Source organism: Pteronotus mesoamericanus, unplaced genomic scaffold (assembly GCF_021234165.1).
Source record: "Pteronotus mesoamericanus isolate MK-2021 breed Mesoamerican mustached bat unplaced genomic scaffold, CSHL_Meso_final contig_33, whole genome shotgun sequence".
NCBI lineage: Eukaryota > Metazoa > Chordata > Mammalia > Chiroptera > Mormoopidae > Pteronotus > Pteronotus mesoamericanus.
This window is the reverse complement of record NW_026555135.1, coordinates 263,451-285,766: the sequence shown is the minus strand read 5'-3', so window position 1 is coordinate 285,766 and position 22,316 is coordinate 263,451. Positions and strand designations below refer to the sequence as shown.

The window sequence follows — 22,316 nt, the reverse complement described above, 5'->3', positions numbered from 1 at the left end:
AGTTCAGCAAGATGTGAGAATATAAACACACAAAAAACTATGTCTATATATTAGCAATGAACATGTAGAAATCTGAAATATAGTAAAATTTACAATAACACAAAAAAAAGTAAAATATGTCGATCATTTCTCCTCCAATACTCTTCCTTTCTTTATGTAGACCTGAGTTTCTTTTCTCTATCACCTTCCTTCTTTCTAAAGGACGTCTTTTAACATTTCTTGCAAGGCAGATCTACTGGCATCAAATCCCCCCAGTTTTTGTATTTATTTCTCCACCTCTTTTGAAGGATAATTTCACAGGATACAGATTTCTGGGATGGTAGGGTTTTTTCTTCAACACTTTAAAGCATTTCATTCCACTCTCTATTTGCTTATAGTTTCTGAGAAGTCAGATGTAATTCTTACCTTTGCTCCTCTGTAGGTAATATGTTTCTTCCTCTGGCTTCTTTCAACATTTTTTTTTATCTTTGATTTTCTAGAATTTGAAAGATGATATGCCTAGGTGCAGTTATAGTTATTTTTATTGTTGTTGTTTTGTTTAGCACTTTATCCTGCTTGATGTTTTCTGAGCTTCCTAGATCTGTGGTTTGGTGTTTGACATTAATTAGGAGAAATTCTCAGTCATTTCTAATATTTATTCTGTTTCTTTCATCTTCTGGTACTCCCATGTATATGTCTTAGTCTGTTCTGGCTGTTATAACAAAATACCATAGACTGTGTGGCTTATTAACAACAAACATTTCTTTCTCACACTTCCGGAGGGTGGTAAGTCCAGGATCATGGTGCCAGCAAATTCTGTATCTAGTGAGAGTTTGCTGGTTCATAGACAGCCAACTTTTTGCTGTGTCTTCACATGGTGGAAGGGGCTAGGGAGCTCTGTGGGGCCTCTTTTATAAGGACACATCCCAATTATGAGGGTACCACCCTCATGACCTAATCACCTCCCAAAGGCCCCACTGTGGACCAGAGAGAGTTTCAAGGTGTGACCAATGTCTGAACCATGAACTGGACCTGGGTCAGAACAGAGACATATTTTCTTTCCAGGGACCTTTTCCTGAGTCTGTGTGTTCTAACACTCACCTCCTAATACCATCACCTTGTGGATTAGGATATAAATTTGAGGGAAGCACAAACAACAACATACAAATTTTGTAGTTGTCCCACAGTTCTTGGATATCCTGTTGTTTTATTCGTCTTTTTTTCTCTTTACTTTTCACTTTTATAGGTTTCTACTGAGATATCTTCAAACTCAGAGATTCTTCTCTTCAGCTGTGTCTAATTACTGAGAAGCTCAACAAGGCCATTCTTTGTTTGTTACAGTTTTCAATCTCTAGTGCTTCTTTTAGGTTCTTTCTCAGAATTTCCATCTCTGCTTACATTGCCCATTTGATCTTGCATGCTGTCTACTTTATCCATTAGAACTCTTAGCATGTTAATCATAGTTGTCTTAAATTCCCAGTCCAGTAATTCCAAAGTGGAGACTTCCAAGCTTCTTACATGTCATATCAGAACCCTTTGCGCACTTTATTGGGTTATGTATATTTTTATTGTTGAATTATAAAAGTTCTTTATTCCCTCATTTGATATATGACTTGCAAATATTTTCTCCCATTCTGTAGGCTGTCTTTTCACTTGTGATATGCCTTTGTAGCACAGAAGTTTTTTGTGTTTTTTGTTTTTTTTTAACGAAGTGCTACTTATTTTTTTCTGCCAAAAATGAGTCTAATTTTGAAGCCTGGTCTGTCCCATCAGACTGTGTTTATTGGCTGGCTTTTGGGAGTTATAATTTTTCCTGATAGCTGGGCATGATATACCAGGTAAAAGGAACATGCCTTCATGGCTATAAACATGCCTTCAGTAATGTGATGGTTAAGATGTGGAAGGAGGGTAAGTACTCTATAGTCTAATGATTGGGTTTCAGTCTTTTAGTGAGTCTGTCAACTCCGTAAGTGCTTCTCAGTCCCTCAGCCACCCCTATTAGATGAGATATTATGGGTTGAGCGAGATGGAATCAGTCAGTATTTCCCTTCTCTCACATGGAAGGCTAGAGCTGGTTAAAGTTGGATACTTCCCTTCCCCTAGGTGAGTTAAGCTCTGATAAAACCCCATCAAGTTAGGCTATGGTCAAACAGTTTCTCCTGATAGCTGACCTTGTTAAGAAGAACAGAATGCCCTGTAGTAATTTTAAATGATTCCTTTTCTCCCTGTCAGAAACACAAGGGGATTTTTCTCAGCACTCTGTGTAAAAACTTAATAGATATCCAGGAGGTAAAACCCACAAAACTGTAATGGGTCCTCAATGACTGAGTCCCCATGAGGTTTTTAGCTCTCAGTATTGTCCATACTGAGCCTCCAGCAATTCATCAATTAAAGCCCAGGTTTCCCTACTCCAGTACTAGTTCTGACAGAGGTTTCTGCTCCTGTTAAGTTATGATTCTCTGTATTTGCCTGTTGGTCTCTACAATTATCAGGGCAACTGTTTGTCCTGTGACCTCACTTTTCTTATGGATCTAAAACGAACTGCTGATTTTCAGTTTATTCAGCCTTTTACTTGTTAGGACAAAGTGGAGACTTCCGAGCTTTTTGCATGTCATATCAGAACCCTTCCTCTACTTTTTTATTGGGTTATTTATGTTTTTATCATTGAATTACAAAAGTTCTTTATTCTTTTATCTTAAATGACTTGGAAATATTTTCTTTCATTCTGTGAGTTGTCTTTTCACTTTCTTGGTGGTATCCTTCACAACACAAAAGTTTTTCATTTTGATTAAGTCTAACTTACTATTCTTTTTCTTTTATTGCTTGTGCTTCTGGTATCATATCTATGAAACCATTGCCCAATCTGGTTGTGATTTATGACTATGTTTTCTTCTAAGAGTTTTATAGCTTTAGTTATTACATTTAGGTTATTAATTTATTTTGACTTAATTTTTGTATATGGTATGAGGGAAGGGGCCAACTTCACTCTTTTGCATATGGCTATCTAGTTGTCTCAGCATCATTTGTTGAAAAGACTATTCATTCCCCATGCGTACGTGATTTTTCATAATTGGCTCTCAACTCTAAGATGGTACTTTACCCTTGTTTTCCACATCATTTTCTTGAATGCCCACACAGCTCTATAAATTTTGCTGACTGACCCTCAGAAAAAACAAAAATAAAAAATTAGCTGGAGAACTGTACATACTTCGGTCAATCAACCAATAAAGCAAGCAAGCATCTGAAGCTATCTGTACAGTTTGATTCATTTATTTATTTATTCAATTCCCATTTAAGGTAGACCTATTCTAAATGTGCAAGTCATGGGCTAGGCATGGAGATACAGAGATAAACTAGACATTTTTTTTTCCCTGTCCTTGAGAAGACAGGTAAAAAATAAAATAATTAGGCTGCTTTAAAGGAATTCATTTAACTCAGCCCAGGGAGCACAATCACTTCCATTTTACAGAAGGCACATATGAGATATAAAGGCAAGATATGACTCATTGAAGATTATGGTTACTGGGGACAGATGCAGGAGTGGTGGGAAGAGGGTCACAGATATTACAGGAGAACTCAGAGTCAGGACATAGGTCCTCAAATGGTCAAGCTAATGATTAGTCACAAGGTCCTTCTAGGGCTACATTATGATTTCCATGAGTCCTAGGTATTTTTGCTTTTGTGGGCTGTTTCCTCCACTAAAAAAAATATTAAAATATATTTTATGACTGCATCGGTATCAAGATGTGTAAACCAGGTTGCATTATATCTACTTATTTTTTCTGATTAAAAGAAATGAAGACACTTTTGTGGATCTCTGGGCCCTGTGCCAACTGTACCTAATTAATAAGTTAGCCCTGGGTCTTTTTCTCTAAGCTGCCAAGTCACTTTGCTCTGTGGCTTCTGAGATTCTCTTTTCTATTGGGACTACCTGATCAAGCAGCATGTGGTCTGAGTCCACACTAAATCTCACACTGCCTAAATCAACACACATACAAAACAGGAACCTCAATCTACTCATATAAGCACTATAAAGTCATTGGGCAATCATTTGACAATAAAGTGTATTCTGTGTTCAAGACAGGTCTAGATACATTCATAAATTATCAAACCTAAACAAAGAAACAGACATGTGATTGACATACAAATGCCAAAGTTATAGGACACAGGTGCCTGGCATCTTGATGGTAGCCAATAAATATTTTCTTGTTCATTCATTTGTTAATTTATTCATTCAATTACAAGACAGGCATAAAACAAACTCTTTTTCGTTATAAAATTTAAACTTACGTTCTAATGTAAAAGACAGATAATAAATATATAAATAAGCATATATTTATATACATTAAATAATTTCTGGTAGCAGTGTTATAAAGAAAAATAAAGCTGAGTAAGAGCAGAAAGAGTAAAATATAAGGCTTTTTTTGTTGCTACATGTAGACAATTGGTTTCCTCAAAAGGTTTCCAACAACAGAACATGCTGGGCGGGATAAACAGTGAAACTTAGCCCATGTGTGGTATGTCTTAATTACCTGGGTTTTATCTCATTCCCATTTTCACCCCAAGAAACTGTTTCAGGACAACAATTACCTTTCTCAGTGAAGAGAAACAGCTGTAGCTCCTAATCTGGCATAGCTATTTACTGATATTTGTTTTATTCCAAAAAACACGGCACTTCTATGCCTCTGGTTCCCCACACATAAAATGGGGGAGGTTGGTTTAGGTGGTTTTCAAAGTCCCTTAAAGCTAAAATGCTACAGTAATTCACACCAAATCTGTCTAACTCCAAAGCTTTGGAGTCAGCTATAACACTTTGGCTTTCCAAACTCCCACAGTTTCCTTAGTTACCACAGAAGTAAAAGCAAAATGTCTTCAGTATGGTGAGGTGTCATATAACAGGATGTGACCAAATTAAATCAATGAAAATGTACCAAGTGACTACCATATATATATGCATCAGGAATACCCATCGTTCAAGGGATGGCCTCTTGCTCTGGCTCCAAATACCTGTTAAACTCTGGAACCTCATCCATGAGGGCAACCTGGTTTTTCAGGGGTCTCAACTGATTCCTCCAAATTTAAAGACTGATCAACTATGGAGGTCGAGACTTCATTCTTTCATAAAACATTAACAATGACTAAGTCCAACCTTTGCCCTTGAGGTATTCACAGTCCAGGGTGGGTGGGACAGATTATTAAACTTAATATAATATGATAAGGACAATCACTAACATATAAACAAAATGCTGTGTAAGCACAGAGACATTAGCTAGCTCCTAAAACTGGTATGAATACAGCACAACAATCGGGCTGGCACAGATATGGTCGTCTGCTGGGTGATTAGATTGATAAGTCCAAAGGTTCATAGGCTACCCATATTTGTGGCTTCCCATTCTCCTCCCATTCACATTTTTCTCCAACTTCTTAGCCTTGCCAAGAATTCAAGGTCAATAAATCAAAGTGGAACTATCTCACTTTTAAGACCTCATAAATCATCTGGGGATCATGCTTACCCAAACTGTAAGACCTAACACAGACAGCACACTCTGGGCAGTGAAATAAAAGTAAATGCTGGCTGTAATAAGTGCTGTGGCTGCTGTCTGCCCTCCACCCCCACCCCTCCTACAATCAAAAGAAAGCATATCCTCCAAGCTAGCTGAGTTGGAAAGCTTTTAAATGAGACTTTTCAACTACACACAAAAGTAGAACAATTTAATGACCTCTCTACCATTCAACAATTATCAAATTGGGGACACCTAACATTTGCTTCTTTGATCCTTCAATTCCTATCCTATCAAATTTATTATTCCTAAGACTGGCTTCCTCTCCACCTGGCCCACCTCTCTCTTTCTTATATGCACTCCAGCTTCCCATACACTCTATACTTTTCTTCCCTTCCTTAAAGACCCAACCCAGATGTCACCTCCTCCAGAAACCCTTCCAGAACAGAAATATCCTTTCTATAAACTCCTAAAACCTGTACAGTCTGGACTATTCATGTGCTGATCACATCTACCCACCTATAAAACCTCCCTGGGATTTTTCACTGCCACACCTCCTTAGTACAGACTATATCCGTGCTCTTTCCTAGACTATTTCAGAGACTTTCAAGGTGACTCCCTGACTCTAATCTTGCCAGAACAGATTTGTAACATAGGAGGAGCGACAGCAATCTTTAACAGATACACACCTGACTGCATCAGCCTACTCCTTGAAAACATTCTGACAGTTTTCTATTGCCTTCAGCTTAAAGTCCAAACTCCTCTGCAGGAAACACAAGGTACTTTATAAACTGGTTCCACTAGCTACTTATCTCACCACTCTCCACCGAACAGCTTACACGCCAGCCAAACTGAACCACCTACCATTCTAACATGTTCCCTTTTATCCCTCAATGCTTCTACTAAAGGCTGCTATTGTCTTCTCTCACTAGAATTCTTTCCTCACCATCACTGTCTAGTTCATTTCTATTCAGTCTTTAAGATACAGCTCAAGCCCTGGCTAGTGTGGCTCAGTAGATTGAGCACTGACCTGTGACTCAAAATGTCAATTCCTGGTCAGGGTACATGCCTGGGTTGAGGGCCAGGCCCCCAGCTGGGGGATTTGCAAAAGGCAACCCACTGATATTTCTCTCACACATCGATGTTTCCCTCCCTCCCTTCCCCTCTTTCTAAACATAAATAAAAATAAAATCTTTTTTAAAGACACAGCTCAAATATCAACTCCTTTGTGAGATATTCTCCAACTTTATTCATTTACACATCCATTCGATAACTGTTAACTGATCATATGTTAAGCTCTAAACTGGGGGTACAATAATATATAAACAACAGCTTCATACTCAAGGAGCTTAAAGTCTAGTAGATCTCAAATGGAGTAATTCCCTTCCTTTTCTGTTCTCCCACAAAAAATTTGCGTTTGCACATACCTCCAAAGTCACATTACTTTTATGTTTCTGAGTCTGTTTTCATCACTGGGTTCTACTCATCTTGAGACCAAGGATTTTTTTTTTAAGCTTTAGAGGTATAGCATCCATTAAAGGTGGACAATTCAATGACAGTATATTTACAGAGTTCAACCACCTTATTTTAAACCATTTACATCACTCTAAAAAGAAACCTCATGCTCATTTGTCAACTTCCCACACCCAACCTAGGCAACCACAAATTACTCTACAAATTTGACTTTACTGGACTTTTCATTTAAACAAAGTCATATAAGCCCTGACCGGTGTTGCTCAATTGGTTGGGCATCGTTTCACAAAGTGAAAGGTCCCTGGTTCAATTCTTGGTCAGGGCATATGCCTGGGTTGCAGGTTTGGTCCCTGGTCAGGGCATGTACAAGAGGGCATGTACAAGATCAATGTTTCTCTCTCACACTGATGTTTCTCTCCTTTCTTTCTCCCTCCCTTTCCCTCTCTCTAAAAAAATTAAACTTAAAAAAAAAAAGTCATACATATGTGGTCTTTTTGATGGATTCTTTCACATAGCATAATGTTTTTCATGGATTATCTATGTTATAATAGCATGCATCAGTAGTTCATTCCTTTTTCTTACCAAGTAACATTTCACTGTATGAATATACAGTCTTATTTATCCATTTATCACTTGATAGACATTTGGATTGCTTCTATTTTTTGGCTAGTATGAATAATATTGCTATAAACATTTGTGTATAAGCTTTCTGTAGACATGTTTTAATTTCTCAAGTATATACCTGGGGGGTGGAATTACTGGATTATATAACTCTATGTCTTTTTTCTTAAATCCTCACCTGAGGATATGTTTATTGATTTTAAAGAGGAAAGAGAGAAAGAGACAGACAGACATCAATTTGTAATTCCACTTATTTATACATTCATTGGTTGATTCTTGTACATGCCCTGACTGGAGACTGAATCCACAACCTTAGCATATCGGGAAGACCAACTGAGCTAGCCAGCCAGGACCTATTATATCTTTTTGATTATGGCATCATAGTGGGTCTGAAGTGGGATCTTTGATGGCTAATGATCTAATGATGTTGAACATCTTTTCATGTGGTATTGGCTATTTGTGTATTTTCTTTGGAAAAAAATCTATTCAGGTCGTTTATCCATTTTTAATTGGTTATTTAACTTTTTCTTGTTGAGTTGTAAGAGTTCTTTATTCATCTTTGTATTTCAAAGAACTAGCACATAATCTGGCACATTAATCAATGTTAGGTGGGTGTTACATAATGTTAACTGCTTTGAAGACAAGAGTAATGCTTTACTCATTCAGAATCCCCCTCACACTGTACACCTAGCACTACATACAAAGCACATACTTTGAAAGTATGCAGTGACTGAATAACTCTCTCTTGAACAAACAATAGGGATCATGCTGCAGGGGTATTCCTTAGCCAGTAGGAGATATCAAGCACATGACAGAATCACAAACTATACTTATTCTATTTATTCCTAGCAGTGAGTGATATTTTTGGCTCTGAAATATCCACCAGCTTGAAGTCCATTCTTCTTCTTAAGAAACTCTGAACTTGATCCAAAGAGAAGACGCAGGCTAAGCATCTGGACCACATCAGAGATGTAGAGCTGACACAGTGCTCCATCCTTTGTGGCTACTGAGTTAGAAAGTGACTTTTGCCCTGGCCAGGTGGCTCAATTGGCTGGAGCATCATCCCATCCACCAAAAGGTTACAGTTTGATTCTGAGTCAGGGAACAAACCTAGGATGCAGGTTCCATCCCCAGGTTGCAGGTTCCATCCCCCATCAGGTGCATACAAGAGGCAACAGATCAATGTTTTCTCTCACATTCATGTCTCCCCCCAAACCCCCCATTGGAGGCGTGCGAATGGCAACCAATGGTTGTATCTCTCTCACATCACTGTTTCCCTCGCTCTCTTGCTCCCTCTCTTCCCCTCTCTCTAAGCAATCTTTAAAATAAAAAAAAAAAATCAATAAAAACATATCCTTGGGTGAGGATTAAAAAAGAAAAAGTCACTTTTCCTTATAAGAGAAATATTAACATGAAACCCTATATAATCATTAACAACCAACAACAAATACTTTCCAAACTTAAGACAGCATACAACTAGGATGAAAGGAAGCTTTGGGGAGGATGAAGAACATGGCTGGTTGTATCAGAAGGCCTAGGTCAGTGGGGAAGGAAATGTCTCTACCATCTCTTCCTTCCTATTACTCAAGTTATAAACTTGATCCAGGGCCCTTCGACCTCATGCCCTTCTTGCACAAGTTAAAAAATATTGAGGTCCCAATGCTGCCTATAAGAGAAAGTGAGAACTCCTCAGCAGGCTACACAATGCCCTCTACAACAGCACTGAAAGTGAGTTCTTGTAACCATACCAGGCCACAGTCTGACCTGACTGTCTTTTCGGTTTTACCTTCCTATGTTCCCCCCACCGCCCGACTCCTCCGTCACTTAACATATGCTCCTCTGTACTGTGTATGATATACCAGAAAGTACATTTACTTTGGAATTAGATAAAGCTGGAAGCCCTACTTACCTGGATTAAGGCAAATCTTCCCTGTCTTTTTAATCCCTTCTCCATTTCTGTCCCCAGAGTGATCTTTTTAAAATGCAAATCTGATCCATGTCACTCACCTAAGTGCTTAAAGCTCTTCCATACCTAATCGTCCATTACACATAAAAATCCAGACTCCTTAGCACAGCATATTAGGCCTTATATGATGTTGCATCTGTCTCCCTTTCCAGTCTCTCTACTTTCTCATTACTCCCCACCTTCTACTCCGATGCTCCAGTGATACTAAACTGCACACAGTTCCCTGGCAGTGCCATTCTCTCCCTCTCACCTCCCACCTTGCACACGTTGCTCTTTCTGTCTAGAGGATCCTTCCCTACCTTCTTTGGTTGGTCACTTTCTAGTCATCTTTCACACCAGCTAAAGTACCACTTCTGGGGAGCCTTTCCTAATCCTTTGCCCACCATTTTCTGTGCTCCCAGAGGTTTCTATGCTTCTATTACAGTGGTTGTTACATCTGTTTATTTAACTAACTCTTCCACTAGACTATGAGCAGCCTGAGAATAGGGTCTACATCTTCAATATCCTTCACAGCTAAAATAGTGCCTTGCTCAGACTATGTTAATGAGTGAAGAGAATTCTCCCTTCATACACATGAGACTGGCATAACAAATGACTTAATTAATATTTTAAGCTGATAACATTGTGACTCAGAGTGTTACACTGATTTGCCTCAAGTAACATCTGTGTGGTATAACTAGGGTAAAAAGCCAGATCTTCTGAGCGCCAGATCTATGTCCAAACTAAGTCCCTATTTCCACTTGTCTAATTAACACCACCACTTAGATGTTTAGCTAGCAACACCTCAAACTTAATGTGACCAAATAGAATGTTTCATATTTTCTCTCTCCTCCCTCCAAATTTCTTCCCAGGTCATTCCGTTTTCAGCACAAGATACCATCGACCATGGTGTTGATCAAGTAAGAACAAAACTAACCTAAAAAACCTTGGAAGTCAAGCTCAATTATTTTCTTTCCCTTATATCCCATATCCAATTCACCTGCAAGTAAGTCCTGTAGGCTCTAACTTTAAAACAATCTAAATTCATCCACTTTTTCCATGGTCTCCTCTGCCACCCTCCCCTCCCCATGCCTGACTCCAACACTATTTCTCAGCTAGACTACTGCAATAGTCTCCTAATTGCTTTCCTTGAAGGTTCCCCACTACAATCCAATCTCCTGAAGGCAGCCAAAAAGATCTTTTTAAAAATGCAAATCAGTTCACTTAACTTCCATTTTTAAAACCATCCAAAACTTTTTCATTGTACTCTCAGTAAAATTCAGTATGTTTAGCAGCACCTATAAGTCCTTACAGATCTGATTCCGCCAAACTCCCTGACCTCATATGGTACTACTGTTCCTTTGTTCATTATAATACAGTCACATTGGCCTTCTTTTTGGTCCCAACACATGCCTAGCTCATTCGAACCAACTTGAACTTGCTTCTCCTTCCACTTGACACATCTGCTCCTAAATCTTCAAATTGTAAGTCTTCATTATTCAGATCTTGGTTCAAATATCATCTCCTAAGAGGATTTCCATAACCACCCTATTTAAAGTAGCACCTAGTTCTCTACCACATTACCCTACTTTCCCCAGAGCACTTATCACCATTTGGAGTTATCTGGTTACTTATTTGTTATCTGGATTCACCCATTAGAAAGTAACTTCTCAAGAGCAAGGACCTAGGATGTCTTGTTCATTGCTGAATTACTAGGACCTAGAAAAATGCCTGATATACTTAGGGCACAAATATTTGAAGAATAAACAATACAGGTTACAGACTTAATAAATATCTGATGAGCCCTGGCTAGGTGGCTCAGTTGGTTGAAGCATTGTCCCATGCATCAAAAGGTTGCGGGTTCAATTTCCAGTCAGGGTACATACCTAGGTTGCAGGTTCCATCCCCCATCATGGCATGTACAGGAGGCAACTAATCGATGTTTCTCTCTTACATTGATGTTTCTCTCTCTCCCTCTTTCCTTCCCCTTCCTCCCTCTCTAAATAAAAATATATCCTTGGGTGAGGATTAAAAAATAATAAAAATAAATAAACTGATTGATGAATGTATATGAACGAACTAGGAAAAAGAATAGAAAGGTCAAAAAAATAAGAGGAAGCACTGCTTTTTAATATTTTTATAGCTGCTCACTTTTCTCCACCCTTACTGCCTTTATTCTTGCTCAGATCCTCATCATCTTTATCTTAGACTACTGCAGTCCTCCTCCTTCTCCTCTTCCCAACCTCATCCCTCCAAAAATAACTTCAATACTTCTACCAGAGCTTTGATCATTCTGAGACATAGATCTGAACATGGTACAAGCCCAAGCTTCTTAACATGTTAAAAAATACTCTTGAACCTTATCACTCACTGCCATCCCTTAGGTTTAATCTATCCATAAATTCTTATAGTTCCCAGAACAGTCCATGTTGTTTAATGCCTCCAAGACTTTGAATATATTTTCATTTTGCTAAACCACTCTTCACTACCTCAGGGACTATCTATTGAATTCAAACATATCCTCAGGAAGTAACTCAAGCCTCTTCTTTAATGATTACCCAAGCAGGGTTAAATCATTGCCTCTTCTGGGCCACCACGGTCATAACACACATATTATTGTACAATTATTTATTTCTATGTCTGTCTTCCTCTACATGACTCTTAGCCCCCTGAGAGTAGGAATTAGGTCTTTATTTTTGTTTTCCCAGCACAGTACCTGGTATACAGAAGCACTGAATAACGGATGACTAAAGAAAGAAAGAAACATATTGGGTTGGCCAAAACAGCAGTCCCCAACCTTTCTGGCACTAGGGGCTGGTTTTGTGGAAGACAATTTTTCCACAGATGGGGTGGGGGCGGGGGGAGGGGGGCTAGGTTTCAGGATGATTCAGGGCATTACATTCAAGCTCACCTCCTGCTGTGCAAGCCCGGTTCTTAACAGGACCAGACCTGGCCCTGAGCTTGGGGACCCCGGGCCAAAAAGTCCATTAATTTTTTTCAGTAAAATAAGAGACATTTTTCATTTTCATCCATAACTTTATTGATTTGGCAATTTTGAGTATGTTGGCTATCTCCCACTATTGGCTTCTAGTGAGTAGAGACAAGGGCTGCTGCTAAACATCTTCCAATGCATAAGACAGCCCCACAGCAAAGAATTATTTGACCAAATTGTTAATAGTACTAAGAACCTTCAAAACCACTTTTGACATGTTTAGTCAGTCACAGCACTTACTCCATTCACTGCACAACTCTTTTTTTGTTTCAGTTGTGTTTTAACTTTCCTTGAAATAATTAAGCATAATACGTCAAAAATGTTATGTATCTTCTTCTATCTTCAATATTAAAATGCAAGTATAAAAACTCACCAATTTTGTTAAGTATTTTTTAATGCATGCTGATATGACACCTGTCACAATACAATCTAACAAAATTGTTTCAGGTGAAATTAAAAACAACTAAGTACCAGAGCCAATGTACAGAAAAAAATAAACGAACGCTTTGACCAACCCAATATCATAACTTCCCAGGTGGCATTCAGAGTCAAACTCATGTTGGTCCCAACCTGCTTCTAGATTTAGCCCTTAGTCCTCTCTTACTTGTTGATCCCCAAACACATCCTTCTTTCTCACATTTATTTGGGAGCCTTTATTCCTAATAACTCTAATGAAATTTAATCATCCATTAAGGCCCAGCTCAGATAGATGGCTCCCCCTCCATGAAGTCTTTCCTAACCATAGTAATGAAATGGGATTTACTTCTCCAATAGCACCTTATTTCTACTACTGATAAGGTATTTAGTATTTCTTATTTTAGAATTATAGCCACTTCCTTTCCAACAAGGCTACATATCCTATTTGTCTAACAACTTTAAGCTCCTTAAAGGCAAAAAACATGAATTAGCATCTCTTCTCTCATACCAAGTGCCTAATAGTGCCTCGCACAAAGCAAGAAGTTACCAATAGATGTTTTATTCGTGGAGAATACTATGTTCAAAGATTAAAGATTTCATGCTTTCATTCCTTCACATATATGCTTTTACATTGGCATAAACAGGCTTCCTAGCAATATGGTAAACTTTTGCCCCTCCTTTAAGGATCAACCCAATGTTTTATCCTCTCTGAAGTCTTCTCTAACTCTCCCAAATACAGTTAAGCACTCTTTCTTCCATGTAACTGTGGTACCTTGCACATCACTCATCACACTATATTGTCATTATCACTTGATAGGTTCCTCTTCCCACTACAAGATGAACTCTTTTGGAGCAGAGGAGGTCTCTTTATTCATGCATGAATTCCCAAGACCAAGTAAAATATCTGGCATAATTAAATGCTTAGTAAATGTATAGTCAACTTTGAAAATAGTGAATCCATATTATAGATATACTAGAAATAGAGAGCATGGAATCACTTTGCCATCTTCAAGTCCTAACTCCACTCACAAGCTATGCAACCCTGAATAAATTACTTAGCTATGTCTTAGTTTTTCTCATCTGGAAAATAAAGATAATAACAACATTCAAATAGAATTAAAGAGCTAATGCATGTAAAATGCTTAGCATAATGCCTCGCACAAATAGGCACTAAAAAAGTTAGCTATTATTGTCATCATCAGAATAAAAGGAGAAAAGGCTGTTGCAAGGCACTAAATAACAAACTCAAGAAGAAGTTAGGCTCAATCCTATGGGCAATGGGGAGTAAAATGTCACTGGAGACCTCTTAAGTAAGAGAGGCATTCAGTTATTGAGAACACCCTACCGGAAGGGGAAAGGAGAGAGGAAACACAAATCTTGCTCTAGCTCTCTGCTTCCCCTTTCTGCACTGTTTCTTTCTAGCTGCCCAGGGCCAAAAGTTCAATGGCTATAACTCTGCATTCCCTTGGGAAAGCTGCACTTTAGAGGGACCTAATGAGTTTACCCTTACCTACAGATTTTCCTCTGAGGAACGAAGAGATAACAAATGACTTCAAGGAGGGAAAACACAAAGAAATAAAGTGGAGACGAGAAATGACACCAAATGGATTATCTTCATTTGGCTTTCATGGAGTAAGCTTTCAGGCCACACAGCCCCAGGTGGACTGAACCTACGTTTTCCAGAGGCATTCTCTGGCAGCACCTGTGCCTCTCCAAGGGTCAAAGATGCAAAGAAGCAAGATCTGGGGAAAAATACAAAGAGGACTTGAATTTTGCAACAGAGGTATTCATAGAGGGAACAGACTTACTGTAGAATGATAAGCTCCCTATCATTAGAAGGGTTTAAACACAGACTGAGCGATCATTGCTAGGGATGTTCAACATGGGTGGATGGACTAGATTTAGGATTCAAGTTCAATAAACACTTGAATATCTACTCTATTCTAGCTACTGTGAGAGATTAGGTGTTGGGAAAACAGAGATGAAGAATGACATCATTTTGTCCCCTCAAGAAGCTCACTGCCTAATGGAGAAGACAAACAATGCAACATGGCAATTGCCTACAGAAACCTGAGGGAGCTATGGTGGCAGAAAGCAGGACCTCATATTCTGTGCCCATAACTCAATGGTAAGAAGTAATTAAACATGAAAACACTTCATAAGCAGTTAATAAACAAATATTTGTCAGGCGCTATTTATGTCAGTTAACCTTTGATTTAGTCAACAATTCCTTAATCTTGAGCAGAATCCATACTTACATTTTCATTTATTCAATAAATATATCAGTGTCTACTACATGCCAAGCACTGATGAACATACAGAGATAAGAAAGTCCCTTCATTCAAGGAGTTAGAACATTTCTCTTCAACTTTTTTTCCTCTCTCTCCAACCCCCCTTTATTGATCAAATGACACCTTACACTCCTTCTGGAATTAAATAAGTTATTAACTCATAAAGTTAATCAAAAAGTGACTCAAAAAGCAAGTGTGAGCTGGGGATGGGAGGTGTTGTACATGAAACCAAACAGGGAAGACTGCAGACATGTGTCTGCCAGAGTGTGAATTCCACATAAAAAGTCAATGGTTATTGAATATACTTGCCTTTTTTCCTACAACTTTCCTATCACCATTTTCTCCTCTCATCCAATGTTACTGGCACGGATTATTAACAATAATTATACCTTTATTCAGTCATTTACTAGTATTTACTGAATACCTGAGAGGAATTATAGAAAACATAAGGCAGAGTCAAACACTGGGATCCAGGACTTTCAAAGCTGTAAGAGACCTTTAGGAGGTCATATAGTCTAAACCAATCATTTTATAGATGAAGAACCAAAGTGTAGAGACTGGAATCCTTCATGAGTTCTTATCTTCACACATTTATTGAATCATATTCTACGCCAGGCACCAGGGATATAAGTATAAATGAGACTTTCAACGGGAAGTACAGTCTTATGGGAGAGAGAGAGAGACACCATGACCCCAGGCAAATCACCTATGAAGTTCCACACTTAGATGGAAATGTCTAGTGTAGAATAGTATGAAAAATATATAGTACTCCTACGGCCCTGAGTGGTTAAGAGCACAGGTACTAGAGTCTTAGATTTAAACCCCAGCTCTGTCTCATAGCTGTATGTCATAAAGCAAATTACTTAAATACTCTATTCTTCAGTTTCCACACCTATAGAATGGGGATAACCATAATAGGACCTACCTTGTAAGGCTGTGGTATTAAAATATGTATAAAACACTTACGAAGGACCTGGCACAGAACAAGTATTCCATATTATTTCACCTTCAGCACTCTCCTGCTCAGCCCTGGCCTCAGAATCCTTCCCAACACAGCCTTCTAAGCATTTCCGATCATTTGGCTCTCTCTGAGATAAAACAAATCAGCTACTTCTAATTTAGAACCTAGGTCTATTGCTTACTACTCTAGTTTTTTCCCCAGTACACTATGCTACTACTCATTTTACATGCCTTTTAAAAATCCCAAAATATACGGTCAGATATCCAAGATTAAATTTCAGTCACATATGACTCAATACCTCAACAAGATCTTGGCTTTCACTGACAATCCCTAGAGAAGAAAACCTCTGGAAACAAGGAACATTTATCAAATGTCTACAGGGAGAGGCTCACAGGAGGAAAAACTAAACACAAAACAAAGCAGTGATTATTACTTACAGAAGCAAGGATGGGAACTACCACACCTTGCCTGCTGGGGGTTTACCAATCTAGCTGGGAAGAGGAGATTTGACATGGACTGCCATTTTATCCTTAATGTACCCACTATCACAGCACCTGTGACAGAGCTTTGTACTTATTTATCTACCTTTGCTCGTCTGTGAACTCCTCATCCATCTTGGTATTATCAGGCATAACGTACAGTGCCTGGCTCTCAGCAGGTACTTCAGAAAAATTGGGCAAGTTAATAAGTGAACACAGAGAAAAATTATAAGATGCTGGGAAAGAAACTGTCAGCATAGATTAAAACAGTTCTAGAAGCCAAGAGAGGTTTGGGTTGGAACAACCTTAAAGTTCAGGTAGAATTTGGAGGGAAAGGAAAGGTATTCTAGGCAGACAGGACAGTGCCAACAAAGACCTGAGAATAATCAGAAATAGCTTTAGATATGATTTAATCCAATAGCTCATCTCTCACAGGGATGTTGTAAACATTCAGTCATAAAGTATGTACTGCCTGGCTGCCATTACTCACTTGGCTGGGCATCATCCAGCAAAGCAAAAGATCGCTGGTTTGATTCTTAGTCAGGGCACATGCCTACGGTGCAGGCCCAGGCTCTAGTTGGAGCACATGTGAGAGGCAACTGATTGATGTTTCTCTCCCTCTTTTCCTCCCTTCCTCCCCCATTCTCTCTTAAAAAACAAAATAAAACAAAACCAAAAAAAAAAGTATGTACTGCTGAGCAGAGGAACTGGCATATCACAAACATTTGCTAAATGGTAGCTATTATTACTACTACTCAAAAATAATAATTATCAAACACTTATTAGGTGCCTGATGTATGTCAGGCACCATGCTGAGTGAAGAGACTATTACAATGAGCAAAATAGACTTGGACTCTGCTTTCTTATGTAGCTAACAGTCTAGTGGGTAAGACAGACAATTAAAATAATGCTTGATAGGGCTGGGCTTGGGAAGTAAAATAGATATGAAAGAATATAAAATAGGCTCACCCAATCAGCAGGCAATAAGAGGAAGCTCCTTGAAAGGCACTCTGAGTCCCTCCAAGGACTGAAGGCTTCAAAATAAATTTTGTTTGAATAAAGGGTTTTGTGACTAAATAAAGGTTTAAAAACCACCAATCTAGTCCAACCTCCTCTTTTAGCAAGAATAAAACAGAGCCCAGGAGAGGTAAATTATGCACTTAAGACAATAATACTTCAAGTTAGTTGTAGGCTGGAATACTTGCTTTGAACATGAGCTGGAAACTACTCACTGATCTGCATGATATCACATCATTCTGGCAGGTGAACATGCACTGGGAGTGTACACATCCAGAGTTTGCAAGCACTGGTTAGGCAGACAGGTGGCCCTGATTGGATGTTTAAGGACTTTTCCACCTTAGGTTCCAAGCCAGCTCTCTCTATGCCAAAATAATGCCACCAATTTCTCTCAGGAGCTGGCCAGCTACCACTTCTGGGAGGAACTCACTGTGTTCAAGAGTAGATCTGAATCTGCTCTGGGCCTCTTAGCCGGTACCCAGGCTATATCCTATTAACATGCTCAAGTACACTGTGGTTAGTAGGTTGAGAAAAAGAATTGAGTTTAGCCGGTCATCATATCATGTTTAATACCCAGCCTAAGCTGGCTAGACCCATCTCTCATCTCCCTAACTACCCCTGGGCTAACTGCTCCTCATGACCAGAGGTTCCACAGAATCAAATTATCAGTAACTTAAAGGATCTGTACAGAAAAACCAATATTCCTTTTGTTAGCCCCCATTTTGAACCTCTCAGGAATGAAAAGCTGCTTCGTGTTTTGGAGATGGGGCTTTTGTACATAAAGACAGGGGTAGTTTACTTTAGTAAGATGAGCCTGCAGTTTAGGTCTTTAAACTGAGGGGAAACAAACACTTTGGAATTTATAAAAATGGGTTTATATCTCAGTAATACCGCTTAGTAGTTGCAAGACTGTTGGCATGTCTCAAATATTCTGAATCTCAACTTCCTTGATCATAAATAGAGCATACTAATGAATAACTTACCTCACAAATGAGATGAAACTAAAAATGCTCTTTCGAATCAGTCACTTATTAAATGTATTATATCAATTTTCACATATAACTGAGACCATACAGCTTTAAATTACCTACCCCCAGAGTACAATAATAGAGAAAGAAATGTTATCAAGATGCTCAGCATCTCATGGGCTAAGTTCTGTATAGCACTGGCACACCTGGGTTGGAATCTGCACTTCCCCACTCACAAACTGTGGAATTCTAGGAAAGTTACTTAACCTCTGTAGCCTCAGTCTCCTCACTTATAAAATATGGTTTATGTCATCTAACTGACAGAGCTACTGTTAGTAATAAATGAGACAGTGAAAGGAAAAGGCTTTAAACAAGGACTGGTTTATGGTAAAAGTAAACTAGCCCTTTTTTCATTGGTAGCTCTTTTCCTAAACCCTCTTTTTCAATTCACCTCTCTGAAACAGGAACATCAGTTAGCAAAGCCTAAATGACCTCAACTATTAGAGAATAATAAAAAACACAAAAAGAAGAGGAAAGGACTGTGGATGAACTGATGGCCACCATTCCAGACTACTTAACATACAAATGGCATCTGATATTGAAAAACATAGGTACAACATTTTAAAAGACAAACCACAGCATGCACAATCTTTCCAAAGGAGTGACAAAGAATATGAAAGCATTTCTGCTAGGCTATCCATTACTCTTTTATAATCTGTGCTCCACAGTACCGTCCCTACCAAGCAGAAAGTGCTACAGGAACGCTACTCTGATGCGATATGCAAATCATTGCTTGTTTGTAAACCTGTCTCTATCATAAAGAAGACTTCAATGACTTCCCCTAGCCAACACAAATGCTTGTCTCTTGTGCCCCACTGAATTTGTTACACTCTTCCATTATGGACTGCAATTACCTCATATAGAAAGGAGCTATTTGCATGTCTCTTCACTATTCCGTAAGTTGGTAAAGATCCTGTCTTACTCATCTTTGATTTCCTAGTATACAACACACAGATCCCCATAATTACAAATTGAAAGATGGGTTTCACCTTCTTTCATGAGTTAAGGATGCTAAGAAACAGCTGGGAAGACATTAGCAGAAACTCGCACACGAGCTATGGTCTGCCAGACCAGACCCTTGTTTTGGGGAGGTAGTTTTTTTTCTTTTTGGAGCTTGAAGGGATGACTATTTCTGCTTCTCAGAGCTACTTTCTTAAAAATGCAAAGGACAGAGCGAGTCTATACAAAATTTCCAGACAACAAATTACATTCTTTCTCAGTAACAGGTAACAGAGGCTTATGAGATGAATGCCTGCGGTTAGATGTAAAGTTGACCCCTAGGCATGACACTAATAGAAGCTTCTAAGTTCTAAAAACAATTAAGGAAGAAAAGCTAAGAAGCAAAAATCAAAATTGTCTTACATCATAAACCCTGGTATATGTACCTGAAATCAGGCTCCCTCAAAGGAGATTCCATGACTAACAAACCATATACAATAACTTCAGTACAGTATATACCTTTTTCAAATATATCTCTGAACTGGAGCCAACTGTAATCACAGAAATTTAAGGCTAGAATGAGCCTCTTGGAGGTCATTTTCACAATCACCTCACCAACCAAGTGGTATTCAAACACCTCTAGTCTCTAGTGATGAGGAGGTATGGTACTAAAAGTTTCTTTAAAAACCAACCCCCTGCTCTGACCACCCGACAGTTTCTCAGTCTCCTTCACCCACCTTAATGATCCCAGCCAGGTAAACCAAACCTTCCAAGTCATCCTACCACAAAGCAATAGTCTTTGCTTTCTAAATCCAATTCTAATCCCTTTCTCTCGGCATCATCGTCAATTCTCCCCACCCACCCCACCACCCACAACAGGGCCAGAGACTCTAAGATTCTGATCCTCCAGACATTCCACAGGTTCCATTCCTGTTAATTAATTTCCTTCCTTCCATTCCTCAGTGCTCTTCATAAGCTGTCATGTGCAAGACCACAAGAACTCCTATGTATATTTGGACTCAGAGTCTTTTCCCTTTCCTTTTTCACCTTCTCTTTCTGCTTCTCTTTTTTCATTCCCTTCAAACTCAGTATCTCCTTCCTCCTCATGATTCCTTCAAGAACTACTGGTAATTGAACATGCCAGGTGTTAAGTATCTATTAAATTAGATAGATAAAAGGGACATACACCCTCAAAAATCTCACCCTCAAAGTACCCATAGGTCTAGGAGAGAAATAGAGCTCATTTTATACTTTAATACTCAGCTCCTCTGGGAAGCCTTCCTCAGCCCAAATAGATTCCATCCCCTCTCTTAGTGCCACCACTACAGCATATTTCTGATGCAATGACTAGTCTTGTGGGTCTCCCACCACTCGGCTGTGGGTTCTTCAATGGGACGGGCCCCTTGTGTCCCTATCACCTGGCCCAGGACTAGGTACAAATATGATACTTAATGGCTGTCAAATGAGTGAATGGATGAATTCTGGTATACAATTACTCATTCATCCATTTATTCTTTCATTAGCTGACCCAAACTTCTCTAAGCATACATTATGCACAAACTCCGAGACTGTAAGGATAACTAAAACAGGTCTTACGTAAAAATAACTAAAATGGAAAAAAATACAATAAAAATATAAATAATGAATCAATCATGACTAAACTACTAATTGATTAATTTTTTTAAAACTCAAAGCTATAATACTAATAGATTAGCACTCTTCCCGGGCCCGCATCCCCAACGCCCACCCGAAACCTAATCAGTTTTTTCCCACAGTGAAAGCCCGACCTTCCCTTTCTGAAGTCCACGCCCCTCCGACTCAAGCTACCTTTTCAGCCTCTTAGTCCTACCCTAGGGCCCCCAGCCAATAATCTCAAAATTTTACACCACCAACCCTCTGGCTTCTCTTTTCTCCTCCATCTCCACCCCTAAGGTTATTGCAAGTCTCCTACCCCAAGACCACCTTCTAGTCCCCTTCTAGTTCAGGGTACCTCAGATTACCCTCTCCAAGCATCCGCCCTCCAGTTAGCTCCTTCCCTCTCCGGACCCCGTCTCTTCTATGAAATGAATTACTGTCAGTGAATTACCTCCCCTCTCCTTCTTGAAGTTTCAGGCTGAGTCTCTCCTTGACTCTCCACTCTTACCTCATCCATCTCCCGTTCCCCGGGAGCACCTAGTCCAACCTCCACCTCCACCACTGCCGCCATCTTCACAGCTCTCCCCCTCCCCCGTCCGCGCGCCAGCCAGCTGCTTCCGCCGCTCAAGTGTTCCTAGCCAATTGGAGGCGTAGACTCTGGCAGAGGGGGCGGGGCATAATACAAGGGAAGACCTGGCAGGGACTAAGAGACCGTCTACCTGCTCTTCACTTAAAGGTCAGGTAGGACGGTTCCCATGTACTTCCAAGCTTCAGCGGGGGAGAGTCTTGGAAAATGAGAAATTGGGCTTGTATTATTTTTAGGGCAAATATTTCAACAATTCTCCCCTTTGGAGAATCAAAGAGAAGGAGCCATAAACCGTCAACTTTCGCGACGCTCCCTCACGCTAGACCTCAAAGAAGGGAGCGTAGAGACTAGGGACTACATTTCCCAGAATGCGTCGAATCTGACCCGGAAGTTTCAATTCCGCTCTCTCGTTGAGAGATTTGTACTGAATGAGAATATACATATAACACTTG

At 39.3% G+C, this 22,316-nt stretch overlaps 1 protein-coding gene across 1 annotated transcript in view; it reads right to left on the bottom strand.

The window, feature by feature from the left end:
• The window catches only part of RNF121 (ring finger protein 121), an 86,598-nt gene extending 64,710 nt beyond the window's left edge, over positions 1-21,888 (bottom strand). Inside the window, exon 1 of the mRNA XM_054576206.1 lies at positions 21,787-21,888. Coding sequence (XP_054432181.1) covers positions 21,787-21,849 — 63 coding nt within the window. The 5' untranslated portion in view covers positions 21,850-21,888. The remainder of the gene's footprint in view (positions 1-21,786) is intronic.
• Positions 21,889-22,316: the final 428 nt, after the last annotated feature.